Consider the following 13936-nt stretch of genomic DNA (forward strand, 5'->3'; position numbering starts at 1 on the left):
CGCAAGTTCCTGCTCACAGAGGCTGGCTGCTCTCCTTTGCCAGCAAGGAAGGGAAGGGTGCTTCTTAGGAGCACTGCCACTACAAAAGTCCCACTCTGAGTGCACAAGGGCTTGTGTCAGTGTGTGTAGTGTAAGAGATTGGGACATCAGAATTCCCTCCTCCCAAAGGGGAAAAGAACATTCAGAAGTCTAGGTGCTTTGCCTTTCACTTGGCTTGTTCTGCTCCTCCAAGACCCATGGAAACACACAGACAAGTGATTAAAAATTAACAGTGTTTATTCCTTCAGCAGACAGCAGTAAGAGACAATTTCAGGGTTCAGGCACCGTGTTCTAGGCATCAATCAGAAATTTGGCTGTCGAGTATCGAAAGCTATCTGTCTTCACACTTACTTTCTTTCTTGTCTCCTCAGTATTTGCCCCTCCTGTCTTATATCCTGTTTTGACATTATCCCCTCAATTTTGTCCCCTTGTTCATCTTAATATAATGATTGGTCATAAGAATTCAGACCACTGATAACCTATCACCTAATTCGTCACCCCTATGTGGCTTATAAATCAATTGGTCAGTCATATTGTGTGTAGAATTTGTGCAATTGATGCTAAATTTTTATCTAGGTGTTTTTAATGAAACTACCTATATCACAACTGCATCATACAGAACTTTCTGTGGTTTATGCTCATCCTGTCATAATGCCACATCCTTTCAAATTGCCTTTGAAGTAGAACTCAAGCTAAACTGGGAAAATTGCCAAGATGTGCTTGGTTGTGCCCTCTGGTGTGCCCCCGGAAGTACACCCTTTGGTATTTGGAAACTCTTTGAAACTGTCTAAATAAACCAAATCATAGTAGAGACAGCAGAGAAGGTATGATTTTGCCATCATGGGCCCCAAAGCCTAGTTTTTCCTAAACCATTGTCAAGCAGACTGGTCAACCTGGCCATAGAAAAATGCCCTTCCTGTGGTCTAACAGTAGCATGTTAGACTGGGACCTGGAGAGGGTCACGTTACCCTCACATGCGTAACTGCAAGCATATGTGGTGTACAGCAGAGCTCCATGCCTGTGTGAGGAGGAAGGGGAGACTCAAAATGGAGTGTCAGAGCCACTGGAAGGTCTGTCAGTGGGGATGACTAAAAGTCGGGTTCTCCACAGGACCTGCGAAAACCTGATGCGGGGGGTGGGTGGAGTCCTATTGGGCCTACTGCTTTGGAGCAACAATTGGCCTATTACCCAAAACTCCAAGGAGGACAGTCGGTCTCATAGATCAGTAGGAAAGCATTTCAACTTTGCAGAAAAGGGATGTGACGACATGGATAGTGGTATAGATCCAGGACTGATGAGTCCTGGATCCTCTGGGAGGGATGTGGGACCTCATATTCTTCAAATTTCAGTTTCCTCATTAGTTTAACCCTGAAATTCCATTTTGAATTTCACTTTGGAGACATTTCAGTTCCAACCCTACCAGTTGACAGGATATTTTGTCTTTTAACCTCTGTGATGCTACCAGTGGAAAAAATGAGGTGAGGTGGAGGACAGAAGGTGAAGAGGCCGGGTGGGCAAGCTATTTCCCTCGTGTTAGACTTCTGAAACAGAAATGGGCGGGGGGGAGGCGGCGGCATGTGGGAGAACAAGCTACTTGTCTGGGGGGAGAACAAGCCCCTCACCCCCTCTCTGGAGCCACCCTTGCTGACCTCCCACCTGTCTCTGTCTTTGCAGGTATTGTAGAGACCCAGCAAGCACCAGGTGAGCAACCATGTCCGCTACTATATTTCCAGCTGATTTACTCCCAGGAACCCTGAGCCTCAGAGTTTGATTCCTAACTTTGACTCTGATTCCCAAATCTGGCACTTTGACTACTGCAGAGATTTCCATTCCATCCTGCTGACTTTCTCATCTTCCTTTCCTCACAGCCTGTGGCCACCGGGTCCCATCTACCCGAATTGTAGGTGGTGAGGAGGCTGAGGCCGGCGCATGGCCCTGGCAGGTCAGCCTGCAACTTCTAGGCACGCATATATGTGGGGGGAGCCTCATCTCTTCCAACTGGGTACTCACAGCTGCACATTGCTTTAGCAGGTGAGAGGACAGTAGCCACTAGGCTTCACTTCCTTCAGACAGAACTTTCGAGGTCTTCTGAAACTAATGTATGAGATTGTACTTCCTTGGTAGGGAACCTGGGCATCCTGGCTGCTAGTTCCTCCTGTTCCATTATGCAGAGCTCAGGTGTTCGGAATAGCTGTCAGCAGTTTTCTGCTATCTGTGTCAAGTGATGAGGTCCCACATTCCTCCCTGAGGATCCTGAACTACATATTCTCAGTCCACACACACTAAGTCCCACCCCTTTTCTGGAAAATCCAAATGCTTTCTTGTTAGGTTTTCCTACTAATATATAAAATTCACTGCCCTCCTAGGAGTTTTAGGCATACTGTTGCTCCAAATTATAGAGTCCAATATGACTCCCCCAGTCAGGTTTTCAGGTTCCTCTTTTCCTTACCCACTAGAACTTGTTCAGCCCCCTGCATAGTTGTGTTTCGAACCCAGAGCTGCTCTGAATTCATCCTTGTGTTTCTTTCCTATGCCTCATCCAATATCTCCATCTACAGTATCTTAGTGCCCTCCCTGTATGACATCCTGTTGGGGGCACACAATCTCTCACATCCCAGCCCAGGAGCAAAATTTGTCGGAGTGAAGAAAATCATCATCCACTCCAAATACTTGGGAGTCATAGATGGCAATGATATTGCACTTGTGGAACTGGAGACCCCTGTCAGCTTTACCCAGCTCATCCAGCCGGCCTGCATCCCAGGGTACAACATCTTCTTCCCTGACAAGTTGGGCTGTTGGGTCACAGGATGGGGAGACATTGAAACAGGAGGTGAGTTAGAGGATCTCTGTGTTTGCGCAAACGGAACTTGTTTCTGGCACCCTCCAAGTGTCCCTGTTTTCTGGAAGCTGCTTTTTACTGAGTCAGACCATTGCTCCATGTAGCTCAGTATTGTCTACACCAGGGTTTCTTAACCTTGGGCCCCCAGATATTGTTGGACGACAACTCCCATAACCCCCAAGCAAAAGCCATTGCAGCTGAGGATTCTGGGAGTTGTAGTCCAACAACATCTGGGGGCCCAAGGTTAGGAAACCCTGGTCTACACGGACTGAAAGTTTTTCACACCCAGCTTTTAGTTTGCATCTCCTCCGGAATGCAAGTGTGCATTCAAATATCGGCCAAATTTACCCTGAAATCCCTGCAAGCTATCAGGGAGCACTTCACACACAATTTAGGTTTTCATTGCATGTTAGAGTGTAGTACAATTTATATCCAGGGTAAAAAAAAATCCACTTTTTGCATCATTTGCGGGGGGGGGGGGGGGCTTCAAACTCGCAGTAAAGCCTCGCAGTAAACCCACACTAAAGCCTGCTGTCTGGGACAGCTCCTGGGAGTGGCTCTCTGAGCTTTCAGACAGGAGTGTTTCTTAGCCAGGCTGGAGGTGCTGTCAGGGATCGAACCTGAAACTTTCTGCATGCAAAGTAGATTTTCTATCCACTGAGATATCCCTGGTGTCTGGCTCTGGTAAATAAATCACTGTCTCTATATTGTGTTTGGGGGAGATTGGGGAATGCGTTAAAAAAATTTGTCGTAATGGATGGTGGGGGGCAGGCGGGAATAAAATTATCTCCTGTGTGAGAACTTCATTCATTCATTCATTCATTCATTCATTCATTCATTCATTCAATTTCTATCCCGCCCTTCCAAAAATGGCTCAGGGCGGTTTACACAGAGAAATAATAAATAAATTTAGATGGATCCCTGTCCCCGAAGGGCTCACAATCTAAAAAGAAACACAAGATAGACACCAGCAACAGTCACTGGAGGTACTGTGCTGGGGGTGGATAGGGTCAGTTACTCTCCCCCTGCTAAATAAAGAGAATCTCCATATTAAAAGGTGCCTCTTTGCCCAGTTAGCAGGTGTCCCGCCCTTGCTGAAGGTACAAAAGAGTGTCCCAATTTTTCTCTGTGAAATGTGTGTGTGTACTACACACACACACACACACACACACACACACACACACAGCAGGGAAATGCTTGACTAACAAGCAGAAGGTTGCCGGTTCTAATCCCTGCTGGCAGGCGCGGCTAGTCAGCTCTCCTCCGGGGGTGGCGGGTGGCTTCTTTAAGGTAAACGGAGCCGGTGCTCCGTGCCACCCAGCAGCCCCCATGGAAGGGAATCGCCTCTGCCACTCACCTGGCTCCTGTGGAGGTGAGCCCCGGCCAGCAGGCAGGTGAGCGGTGCACCGCAGGGGCTGCTGGGCGGCACGGAGCGCCGGCTCCATTTACCTTAAAGAAGCTGCCCGCCGCCCCCCGGAGGAGAGCTGACGAGCCGCGCCTGCCTGCTGGTACTATATTTGGCAAGGCATCAACTCATACTGTGAGGGAGGAGGCAATGGTGAACCACGCTTGTATTCTACCAAAGAAAACCACAGGGCTCTGTGGGCACCAGGAGTCGAAATTGACTTGACAGCACACTTTACACACACTTTACACACACACACACACACACACACATGGATGATGATTTTCAAAACTCAGAAGTAGCTACATCAATTCACTAAAAGCCTTGGCTTTTTTTTTTTTTTTAAAGCTTGTTCCCTACAACGAGATAGGTCAGGTAAATATTCCAAACACTAAGGTGAATATTCCAAAGTTGTAGGCTGGCCAGAAATGGTAAAAATAAAATAAAATAAATATTTGTGGAAAATGTCAAAAACAGGTTTTCTGAATGAAGGAAAAAGAAAAGAAAAGATTGTGCCATCAAGTCAGTGTTGACTCCTGGCAATCACAGAGCGATTTGGTTTTCTTGGAGTGGTTTATCATTGCCTTCTCCTGCGCAGTATAAGATGATGCCTTTCAGCACTTTCCTGTATTGCTGATTCCTGATACAGGAGTTTCCCATATTCTGGGAAACACACCAGCGGGGATTCAAACCAACAACCTCCTGCTCTCTAGGCAGGTTGCTTCCCCGCTGCACCATTAGGTGGCTACTTTCTGAATGAAGCATGGGTCAAATTTAGCTCTGAATATACATCATCATCATTTTCTCTCTGCCAGTTGTGCTCCCTTATCCAGAACCCTTACAGGAAGTTCTGGTTCCACTTGTGGATTCTGCCATGTGTGAGGACCTCTTCAGCCGCATGTTAAATACAACCCAGCAGAACACCAGGATAATCCAGGATGACATGATGTGTGCAGGCTACTTGGAAGGGATGAAGGATTCCTGCCAGGTAAGCAAGCACATTTGGCATGCTGTGATTTCAGCCTGGACTTTGTCATTGACAGGGGATTTTCACGACAGGGCACAGTCCTGAAACACATGAAATACATGCAGGGTGCCAACACAGGTGCTTTCTCTACCCCATCAAGTAACCACTGGGTGCTGCCCTCCCCCATGCTCATCATGCTCATACAGAATTATAGGATCACAGAGGTGGTTCACACACCTGTATGTTCATCACTTGACGATTGCAGTATCAGTTAAACAGTTCTGTTTATAAATGAGCTTTCACAGACCAAAACTCTGCCTTTCACATCACCTCAGACCCAGAGTTTTTCAGTCAGACTAATTCACACACTGCTATGATTAATCAAATAAGGGAAAAATGTGACGAAGAATGCCCATACTTCCGTGATGCAGCCCAATGTGCTAAATGTGCCAGGAAATAAAACTCAACAAAACTATTGTATTATACCATTTGATATGAGCTTGTACCAAACAGCCATAATTTCTCTGTTACCTCTTTATTACACTCATTTAGCACCTGACCTTGCTTTGTCTACTCACTATCATAATGATTTCAGAAAAAACAAACTCTTCAATCACTTCATTGCAGGCAAACATGTCTTTATTTCTGGCGCAGTAGGGGGACACAACTGAAACTGGAAAGCAGCACAAAGGAAAATCCAAAGCCTAACTCTAGCCCATAATAGAAAGCTCTAATACTGAATTTCAGATATCATAGGGTTGTGCATTTTGGGTTTTTCCCCTCTTTTGTTTTTGGCCCAAATCCAAAACATCCTCATTTTGTTCTTTGTTCGAAATCAGCCAATGCAAAACACCCCAATTTTGTTCTTTGTTCAAAATTGCAAAATCCGACTCCAAAACATTTTGGATTTTTAAAAAAATGGCCCTAGGGCAAAACTAGTGGGTGGGGGTGGTACTGCCCAATGGGTGGAAGCTACCACCCAAATTTCAGAGGAATTGGGCAAAGGGCTGATTTTTGGTGAATTTTTGAAGTTTAAGATTTTTCCCATAGGGAATAATGGAGGTTTCAGCAAAAGTATAGCTTCACATCGGGGGGGGGGGAGGGGTGGCCCAGAGCAGAGTAGGGTGGGTGGTAGTGCCCAGTGTGGGCAAGGAAGCTGCCAGAATAATTTCAAAGGAATTGGTCAGAGGGCTGATTTTTAAAAGATTTAATACAGTTTACATGTCTTTAAAGTTCTTCCCCATAGGGAATGATGGAGGTTTCAGCAGCCCCATAACTGCACTTGGGGGGCACAGGGGTGTCTCAGAGCAAATGGTGGTGTAGAGCACATGGGGTGCCAACCACTCCCATGGTTTGCTAAACCCATGGGATAATGAGTTCTGTTGTTTCTGAGGTGTTTGGAGTGTAGATTCTCTGGTAGCATATGAGAGTGGCTTCATGGTTTGTCGTTGAAAATTTCATATGCTGCCAGAGAATCTACACTCAGAACACCTCAGAAACAACAGAACCCAGCACCCCATGGGTTAGCAACCCATGGGGGTGCTTGGCACCCTATGTTCACTACACCACCACTCGCTCCCGGCCACCTCAGTGCCCCATAGGTGGAGTTATGGGTCTGCTGAAACCTCCATTATTCCCTAGGGGGGGAAACCAAAGAAGCGTAAATTTCAACAATTCCTAAGAAATCAGCCCTTTGCCCTATTCCTTTGGAATCTGGGTTGTGGCAGGCACCCCTTGGGGCATTGCCACCCAACTCACTGTTTTGCCTCTCAGGCCCCCTTTCTGCCTCAAATCTGCCCCAAAGTCATGTAAACTTCAGAAATACTTTAAAAATCAGCCCTTTTCCCAATTCCTTTGGAATCTGGGTGGCAGCAGGCACCCATTGGTGCATTACCACCTAACCCACTCTTCTGTCCCAAAGCCCCCTTTCTGCCCCAAATCCATCCCAAATAACATCAACATCACACATCAACAACAACAGCAGAGCTTTGCAAAGAACCAGGCAGATTTCCAAAGGTCATGCACATGCACATCCCCCCCAGAAATGCAATTGTTCTACACACAGAAGTGTGAAACAACAATGAAATGCACACTGCCCCACACAGTGTGCACACTGCCCCACTGGCCAATGAGGGTAAATGCACACTGCCCCACTGGCCAATGAGGATAAATTTTACTCTTAAATTTCCTTAAAAGGAATAAGGAGGCAATTACCAGCTGATCAGCCCATGCTTTCGCTGGCCAGTCTGCAGGCTGGAAGGGCCGGAAATTCAAACAGATGTCAAAACTCCAAATGGAGACTGAAGGAGAAAGACTTTTTGTGATTGCAAAATGGAGTTCCAAAACAGCTGAAACAACACAATATTTTGTATCCGAAACAGGGACATTTTGTTTTGGCTACAAAATTTTCTGTTTTGAGCATTGGGTGTTTTGTTTCAGCTACAAAACAGCCAAAATGGTCTGTTTGGGGCACAAAACATTTTGTATCCAAAACGAAACGCACACCCGTAAAATATGTTAGGGTGTTTTTTCAGGAATGCTTAAGAAATCATAGGGTAATTGTAATCATGAAAAATCCACCCCGAGTCAGGGGAAATCCTGAATGACCAGACTTTTGGTTTCCTCCTACTGAACGTTTGGAGGGAGTACCAACACCACCTGCAATTTAAAAAAACCCATCATTGTTCCTCTCCTTAAAACAAGCTGTCATTCTTTAAACAGAGGCTGTCATTGTCATACCAAAAATGAAAAAGCAAGTTTAAAAAAAAATAATGCTGGGGGTTGAAGCAAGGTTCTAGATGGGGCGAGGAACCCTTGCAGGGTTGACTGCAACTGGTTGCAGGGCTGACTGCAACATCAAAGTTGTTATATATAGTCAGTGTTGAACATAATGTGGACCGGAGGAGAACAAGGAAGTAGGCAGAAGGGGGGAAATAAGCAAAGGCTGTGTGTGCCCATATGTCGGATGGCATGATATCACTTGCCTTTCACAGCAGCAAAATGCTCATTATGATCATGGGTGGGGTCTGTGTGTATAAGGAGAGGGCTTTTATTTTTATGCACTCCCCATTTTCTCAAGCAGGAAGAAATACCAGGGGCAGTACAATTTGGGTTTGGTTTTCTTTGGATGAAAGAAATTTGTGGTCTCTTTGTTTTCCGTTTGAATATACAAGTGGAACCAAAGGCACTTGTAAAAAGCAGAAGATATTCTCGCCCCACATTAGCAGGAGTGCAGCTAGGTAATCTTGATCATTCACCTCAAACTCTGGCCCATTCACTCTGGCCCATTCACCCCAATAAACCAAGAAGCTATTTACCTTCAACCAACACAGAGAACTAACTCTCTCTCTCTCTCTCTCTCTTCCCCTCCCCCAACTCTCTGTTACTTTCAGATTGCAGCACTGCTTTCCCTTCAGACAGAAACCTTACATTACATCTTTCTCCTTAGCTAGGGATAGGGTGAGTTCACTTTCTGCAAGCTCTGGGAGGTACCTCATTCCAAAATACAGAGAGATGTTGTATTTTTGAATGAGATACACATCATTCCCAGGGGTTCCCAACCTGTGGTCTTCCGGATGTTGCTGAACTACAACTCCCATCATCCCCAGCTACAATTTATTGTGGCTGGGTATGCTGGGAATTGTAGTTCAGCAACATCTGGAGGACCACAGGTTTGTAACCACTGCTCTAAACCAGGGATTCTCAATGTTGGGTCCCCAGATGTTAATGGACTTCAGCTCCCATAATCCCCAACCAAAGGCCACTGGGGCTGGGAATTATGGGAGCTGAAGTCCAATAACATCTGGGGACCCAACGTTGAGAATCCCTGCTCTAAACCATTAGCTTCCATTGAGAAGACATCAATGGGATGTTTCCTCACTATCTCCTATCCATTTGCTCCCAGTGAGGAAATGTCAACCAAACTCCTGGGGCTATACTCATTAGCAATCCGCCTACCAAAGAAATGTTCAGCAAAAGTTGTGACAATATTATTGGATATGTAAGAATAGCAAGACAGTGCAGACATCTCCTAATAACTTGTCAACATAAGCAAGTAGCTAGTTATTTGCAAACTAGTTTATTTATAGGTTTAAAGTTGAGTTTTTATCTATATTTTAAATTGTTTGAATTGTGTTAATGTTTTAATTGTTGTGTTTTAGGTTGTAAACTACCCAGAGATTTGCATATGGGGCGATATATAAATGTGCCAAATAATAACTATTTCAAGTTTTTAGTCCATCCAGGGAATTGTTCCACCCCCTGAAGAGATCATTCAGGCCCAACCACTCACACAGGTTTCTGCTGCAAAACTGAAAGCTGTTTTCTCTGCTTCACACAATTGGACCTGCTATCCTGAAACCTTCTAGGTTTGCCTTTTGGAGCAGCTAACAAAGATGGAGGGCTGATTATATCCTTGAGAGAGAGTTCCCAGGTTGTAGCATGACCACTGAGAGTGCTCTGGAACTGATTGTTAGGAGGAAATGCCCCCTGCCCAGTGTTCCCTGTAACAGGGATTCCCAGATATTGTTGACTACAATTCCTAGAATCCTTGGACAGCCGTTGCAGCTGGGGATGCTGGGAGCTGTAGTCAACAACATCTTGGAATCCCTGTTATAGATAGAACATGGCATGCCCCTGCCATGTTCTCTTGTCCATTATTATACACACAAGGAACAGCAGGGTTAGTGGCCCACCCATGATAAGAGGGACGTGGCTTTCATTACACCATAGGAATCACCGGCCATACACAATTGCCCTCACTAACATCATTTTTCACATGAGATGGAAAAGCACAGGTGGTGGTGGGGACTCTGCACGACATATTCTTGGAGTGTAACCATTTACTCTTTTTCCTCCACAGGGGGACTCTGGAGGACCACTGATTTGCCCTTGGGATGGGGCTTGGCTCCTGGCCGGTGTGGTGAGCTGGGGTGCTGGTTGTGCCGCCCCTAACAGCCCTGGTGTCTACACCCGAGTCAGTGCCCACAGCAGTTGGATCTTGAAACATGTCCCAGAAGTGGCTTTTAACATCATCTTGTCCAAGGATGGGAATGGGAGTGGTGACCTTAATGGGGGGAGTGGTGACCTCCACGGGGGGAGTGGTGACCTCAACAAGGGACATCCCTGGCTCCTGCTGCTAATACTGCTATGCTGTCTTTATTATGCATCAGCATATTAAGCATCAGCTACAGACATGTTGAAGGTTGTGGTTCTTTGTTTTTTAAACCTAAGAAATAAATTATATTAATGTTTCGGTGCCTGTTGAGGGCCCTTATCTTGCCAAGTTGCTCTCAATACTCTTTACAGTTCAGTTCTCTTGCTTGGCCACATAGCTTCTTTCTTTTTGCTTCAGTGTTGCCTCTTAGCCAACTGTTTCCTGTCAGTCCGCAGCTAACCTTTGTCTAACAGTCTCAACTGCCATTCCCAACAGTCAAGATCTAACTGCTTTCTCTCCCTCATCCCCCACCAACAGCACTCTATGCAGTGTAGAGCCCACACACTGAACCTTCTTATCAGCCATAATGGACACATGGGTCCTTTATTTAACTCAGGGCTGCACAACTTCTGCTCTCATTGTTCAACTACAGCTCCCATCATCCCCAGCCACTCTTCTCCAAGACTCTTCACAGTAATGAGTCCGCTAGTTCTTGTTTCTACATTGTCACATGGGTGATGTGGCAGAGGGGGAACGATGTAACATAAAGAAAGGCAAATCATCTATTTTGCAGAGATGAGGTGAAAACTTTTGTTAAGCAGGCTAGTGATCCCTTAGCCACTAGGATGAGGGTACCCTGGTAGGAGGGAGTCCTTGAAGGTCATTTCGCAAGGGTTCTCTGAAACCTGGAATGGCCCTGGATCCTGTCATTCACAAACCTGACACAATTGTTACATAGTCTGATGCCGAGGTGTCCAGCAGCTCCTCTTATGTGATGAATCTGGATCAGTTTCAGTTCGTGACTAATGAGGATGTGGACAAGTTGCTTGGAATGGTGCGGCCTACCACCTGTCCTCTTGATCCTTGTCCAACATGGCTTATACTATCTGGCAGGGAGGCTGTTGTAGAGGGCCTGGTAGAGATTATAAATGCTTCTCTGAGGGAGGGCAGGATGCCTCCTTGTTTTAAGGAGGCAATCATTAGACCGCATCTGAAGAAGCCTGCCTTGGATCCCTCAGAATTAAATAATAATTACAGGCCTGTCTCCAACCTTCCATGGTTGGGCAAGGTGGTGGCCTCCCAGCTACAGGCGAACTTGGAGGAAACTGATTATCTAGACCCATATTACTCCTGTGTTGAAGGAATTGAACTGGCTGCCGATATGTTTCTGGGCAAAATATAAGGTGCTGGTCATTACCTATAAAGCCCTAAACAGCATAGGCCCTGGGTATCTAAGAGAACATCTTCTTTGCCATGAGCCCCACCACCTTCTAAGATCATTTGGAGAGGTTCGTCTGCAGCTGCCGCCAACTCATTTGGCAGTTACTTGGGAATGGGCCTTCTCCATTGCAGCCCCTGCACTTTGGAATGTGCTCCCTGTTGAAATAAGAAATTCCCCATCTCTGGCAACTTTTAAAAATGCACTGAAGACACATTTATTCACCCAGGCTTTTAATTAGATTTATAGTTTTAAATAATTTTAATACTGGATTTTAAATGTTTTTAATCTTTTAAATGATTTTAATTAATTGATTTAATGTTTTAAATGATTTTAATTGTAAACTGCCCAGAGACACAAGTTTCGGGTGGTACAGAAATATTTCAAATAAATAAATAAATAAATGATCTTGAACATATGTCACCACCACAATAATAGCTTTGCATCTATGCTAGATTCTCCATCCTGACTCTGGTATTGTGTGTATGTGTTATGTTAAGACCACGTGTCATTGTTGGTTGCTACTTCTCTCCTCCCCTAGCAGATGGGTGTGGTTTTTATTCCTAGAATAGTTGGAACCAGTTCTGTATGTTTGGTCAAGCTGTGTAGTGCCTTCTTGTGGTGTTATGAAGTTTGATTTTTCACCCTTCTTGAATGCCCTGCTTTCTGCCTTTGTGGCAGACCCATCAACAGACAAGCTCAACCAGTGAACGCTAGGGATGTGCACGTAATGGATTTTGTGTTTTGTTTCAAGTTTGAAACAAATTGCAAATGGTTGAAACCTTTTTCAAAACATCTGGTTGTTTCAACAGAATAAAACTTGAAATCTTTCGAGTGTTTCGGCCATAGGAAACAATGGGGAAACTCGAAGCACCCCATTGTTTTCCATGGGTAGCTCCCAGGGACACCAAAGTGGGTTGTATGGTAGGGCATGATGGGTGCTACCTACCATCTAACTCACAAGAGAAATGGGCAAGCACGCAATTTTAAACAAATTTCTAACCTTTCCCCCACCAAATTTCTAACCTTTCCCCATGGCTGGAACAAGCTGCACTCACAGAGTGCACACAAGTTTCACATTGCAATTTGCAATGCATTTTGCAACCATTCCTTGAAAAACACTGCAGAAGCGCACAGTAAAAGAGTATCTGTCTTTCTCAACATGAAACACGGTTCAAATATGGCCAGAAAAAAGAATCACTGACAGTGCCTGTGCTGCAGTGACATCATTGGCACAAGTTCTCTCTCACACAATTAGACTCCTTAGACTCCCATTTCATACGGGTTTTTGGGCTGGCTATGGGGTGGAGACCGTCTTGGTTGGCCTGATGGATGACCTCCTATTAGGAATTAACAGAGGGAGTGTGACTTTGTTGGTCCTTTTGGATCTCTTGATGGCTTTTGACACCATTGACCATGGTATTCTTCTGGAGCATCTGAGTGGGTTGGGAGTGGGAGGCATTGCTTTGCAGTGGTTCCACTCCTATGTCTCTGGCAGATTCCAGATGGTGTCATTTGCTCTTCCAAACATGAGCTCCAAGATGGAGTTCCACAAGGCTCCATAGTGTCTCCAATGCTTTTTTAACATCTCCATAAAATCTCTGGGAGAGATCATCAGGGGATTTGGAGCTGGGTGTTATCAGTATGCTGATGACATCAAAATCTATTTCTCCATGTCAGCATCATCAGAAAAATACATAACCTCCCTTAATGCCTGTCTGGAGGCAGTAATTGGCTGAATGAGGGCTAACAAACAGAGACTAAATCCAAATAAGATGGAGGTGCTTATTGTGCAGGCTCAAAATTCAGGAGACAACTTCAGTCTGTCTATCCTGAATGGGGTTACGCTTCCACAGAAGGAAAGGTACATAGTCTGGGAGTGCTGTTGGATGCAAACCTCTCTCTGGTGTCTCAAGTTGAGGCAGTGACCAGAAGTGCTTTCTATCAGCTTTGATGGATATGCCAGCTCTGTAAGTCTATTGAGATAAAAGAGCTCAAAACAGTGTAGCATATGCTTGTAACCTCCAGACTTGATTACTGTAATGTGCTCTATGTGGGGCTGCCTCTGTGTGTAGTCTGGAAACTGCAATTGGTGCAAAATGGAGCAGCCAGGTTGGTCTCTGGGTCATCTTGAAGAGACCACATCATACCTATACTAAAAGAACTGCACTGGCTACCAATATGTTTCTGGACAAAATACAAAGTGCTGGTTATAACCTATACAGCACTAAACAGGTTAGGTCCAGGATACTTAAGAGAACACCTTCTTTGTTATGAGACCTGCCATCTATTGAGATCTCCTGGGGTGGTCC

At 45.3% G+C, this 13936-nt stretch overlaps 1 protein-coding gene across 1 annotated transcript; it reads left to right on the forward strand.

Moving 5' to 3' along the window:
- Nucleotides 1–1306: 1306 nt before the first annotated feature.
- LOC128330953 (serine protease 27-like) lies at nt 1307–10508 on the forward strand. The gene is made up of 6 exons (XM_053264320.1): nt 1307–1360; nt 1470–1740; nt 1908–2070; nt 2598–2869; nt 5099–5271; nt 10112–10508. The coding sequence occupies exons 1-6, from the start codon at nt 1307–1309 to the stop codon at nt 10427–10429; spliced, it is 1251 nt and encodes a 416-aa protein (XP_053120295.1). The 3' UTR covers nt 10430–10508.
- Nucleotides 10509–13936: the final 3428 nt, after the last annotated feature.

This window comes from Hemicordylus capensis, chromosome 6 (assembly GCF_027244095.1).
Source record: "Hemicordylus capensis ecotype Gifberg chromosome 6, rHemCap1.1.pri, whole genome shotgun sequence".
NCBI lineage: Eukaryota > Metazoa > Chordata > Lepidosauria > Squamata > Cordylidae > Hemicordylus > Hemicordylus capensis.

What these genes read in the sequence shown, in the direction of transcription:
- LOC128330953 (XM_053264320.1), top strand. Translation starts at nt 1,307, where the DNA reads ATGGATAGTGGTATAGATCCAGGACTGATGAGTCCTGGATCCTCTGGG. An exon ending in AGAGACCCAGCAAGCACCAG is followed by an intron (nt 1,741 to 1,907) that starts GTGAGCAACCAT and finishes CTTTCCTCACAG; the next exon opens with CCTGTGGCCACCGGGTCCCA. An exon ending in GCTGCACATTGCTTTAGCAG is followed by an intron (nt 2,071 to 2,597) that starts GTGAGAGGACAG and finishes CTCCATCTACAG; the next exon opens with TATCTTAGTGCCCTCCCTGT.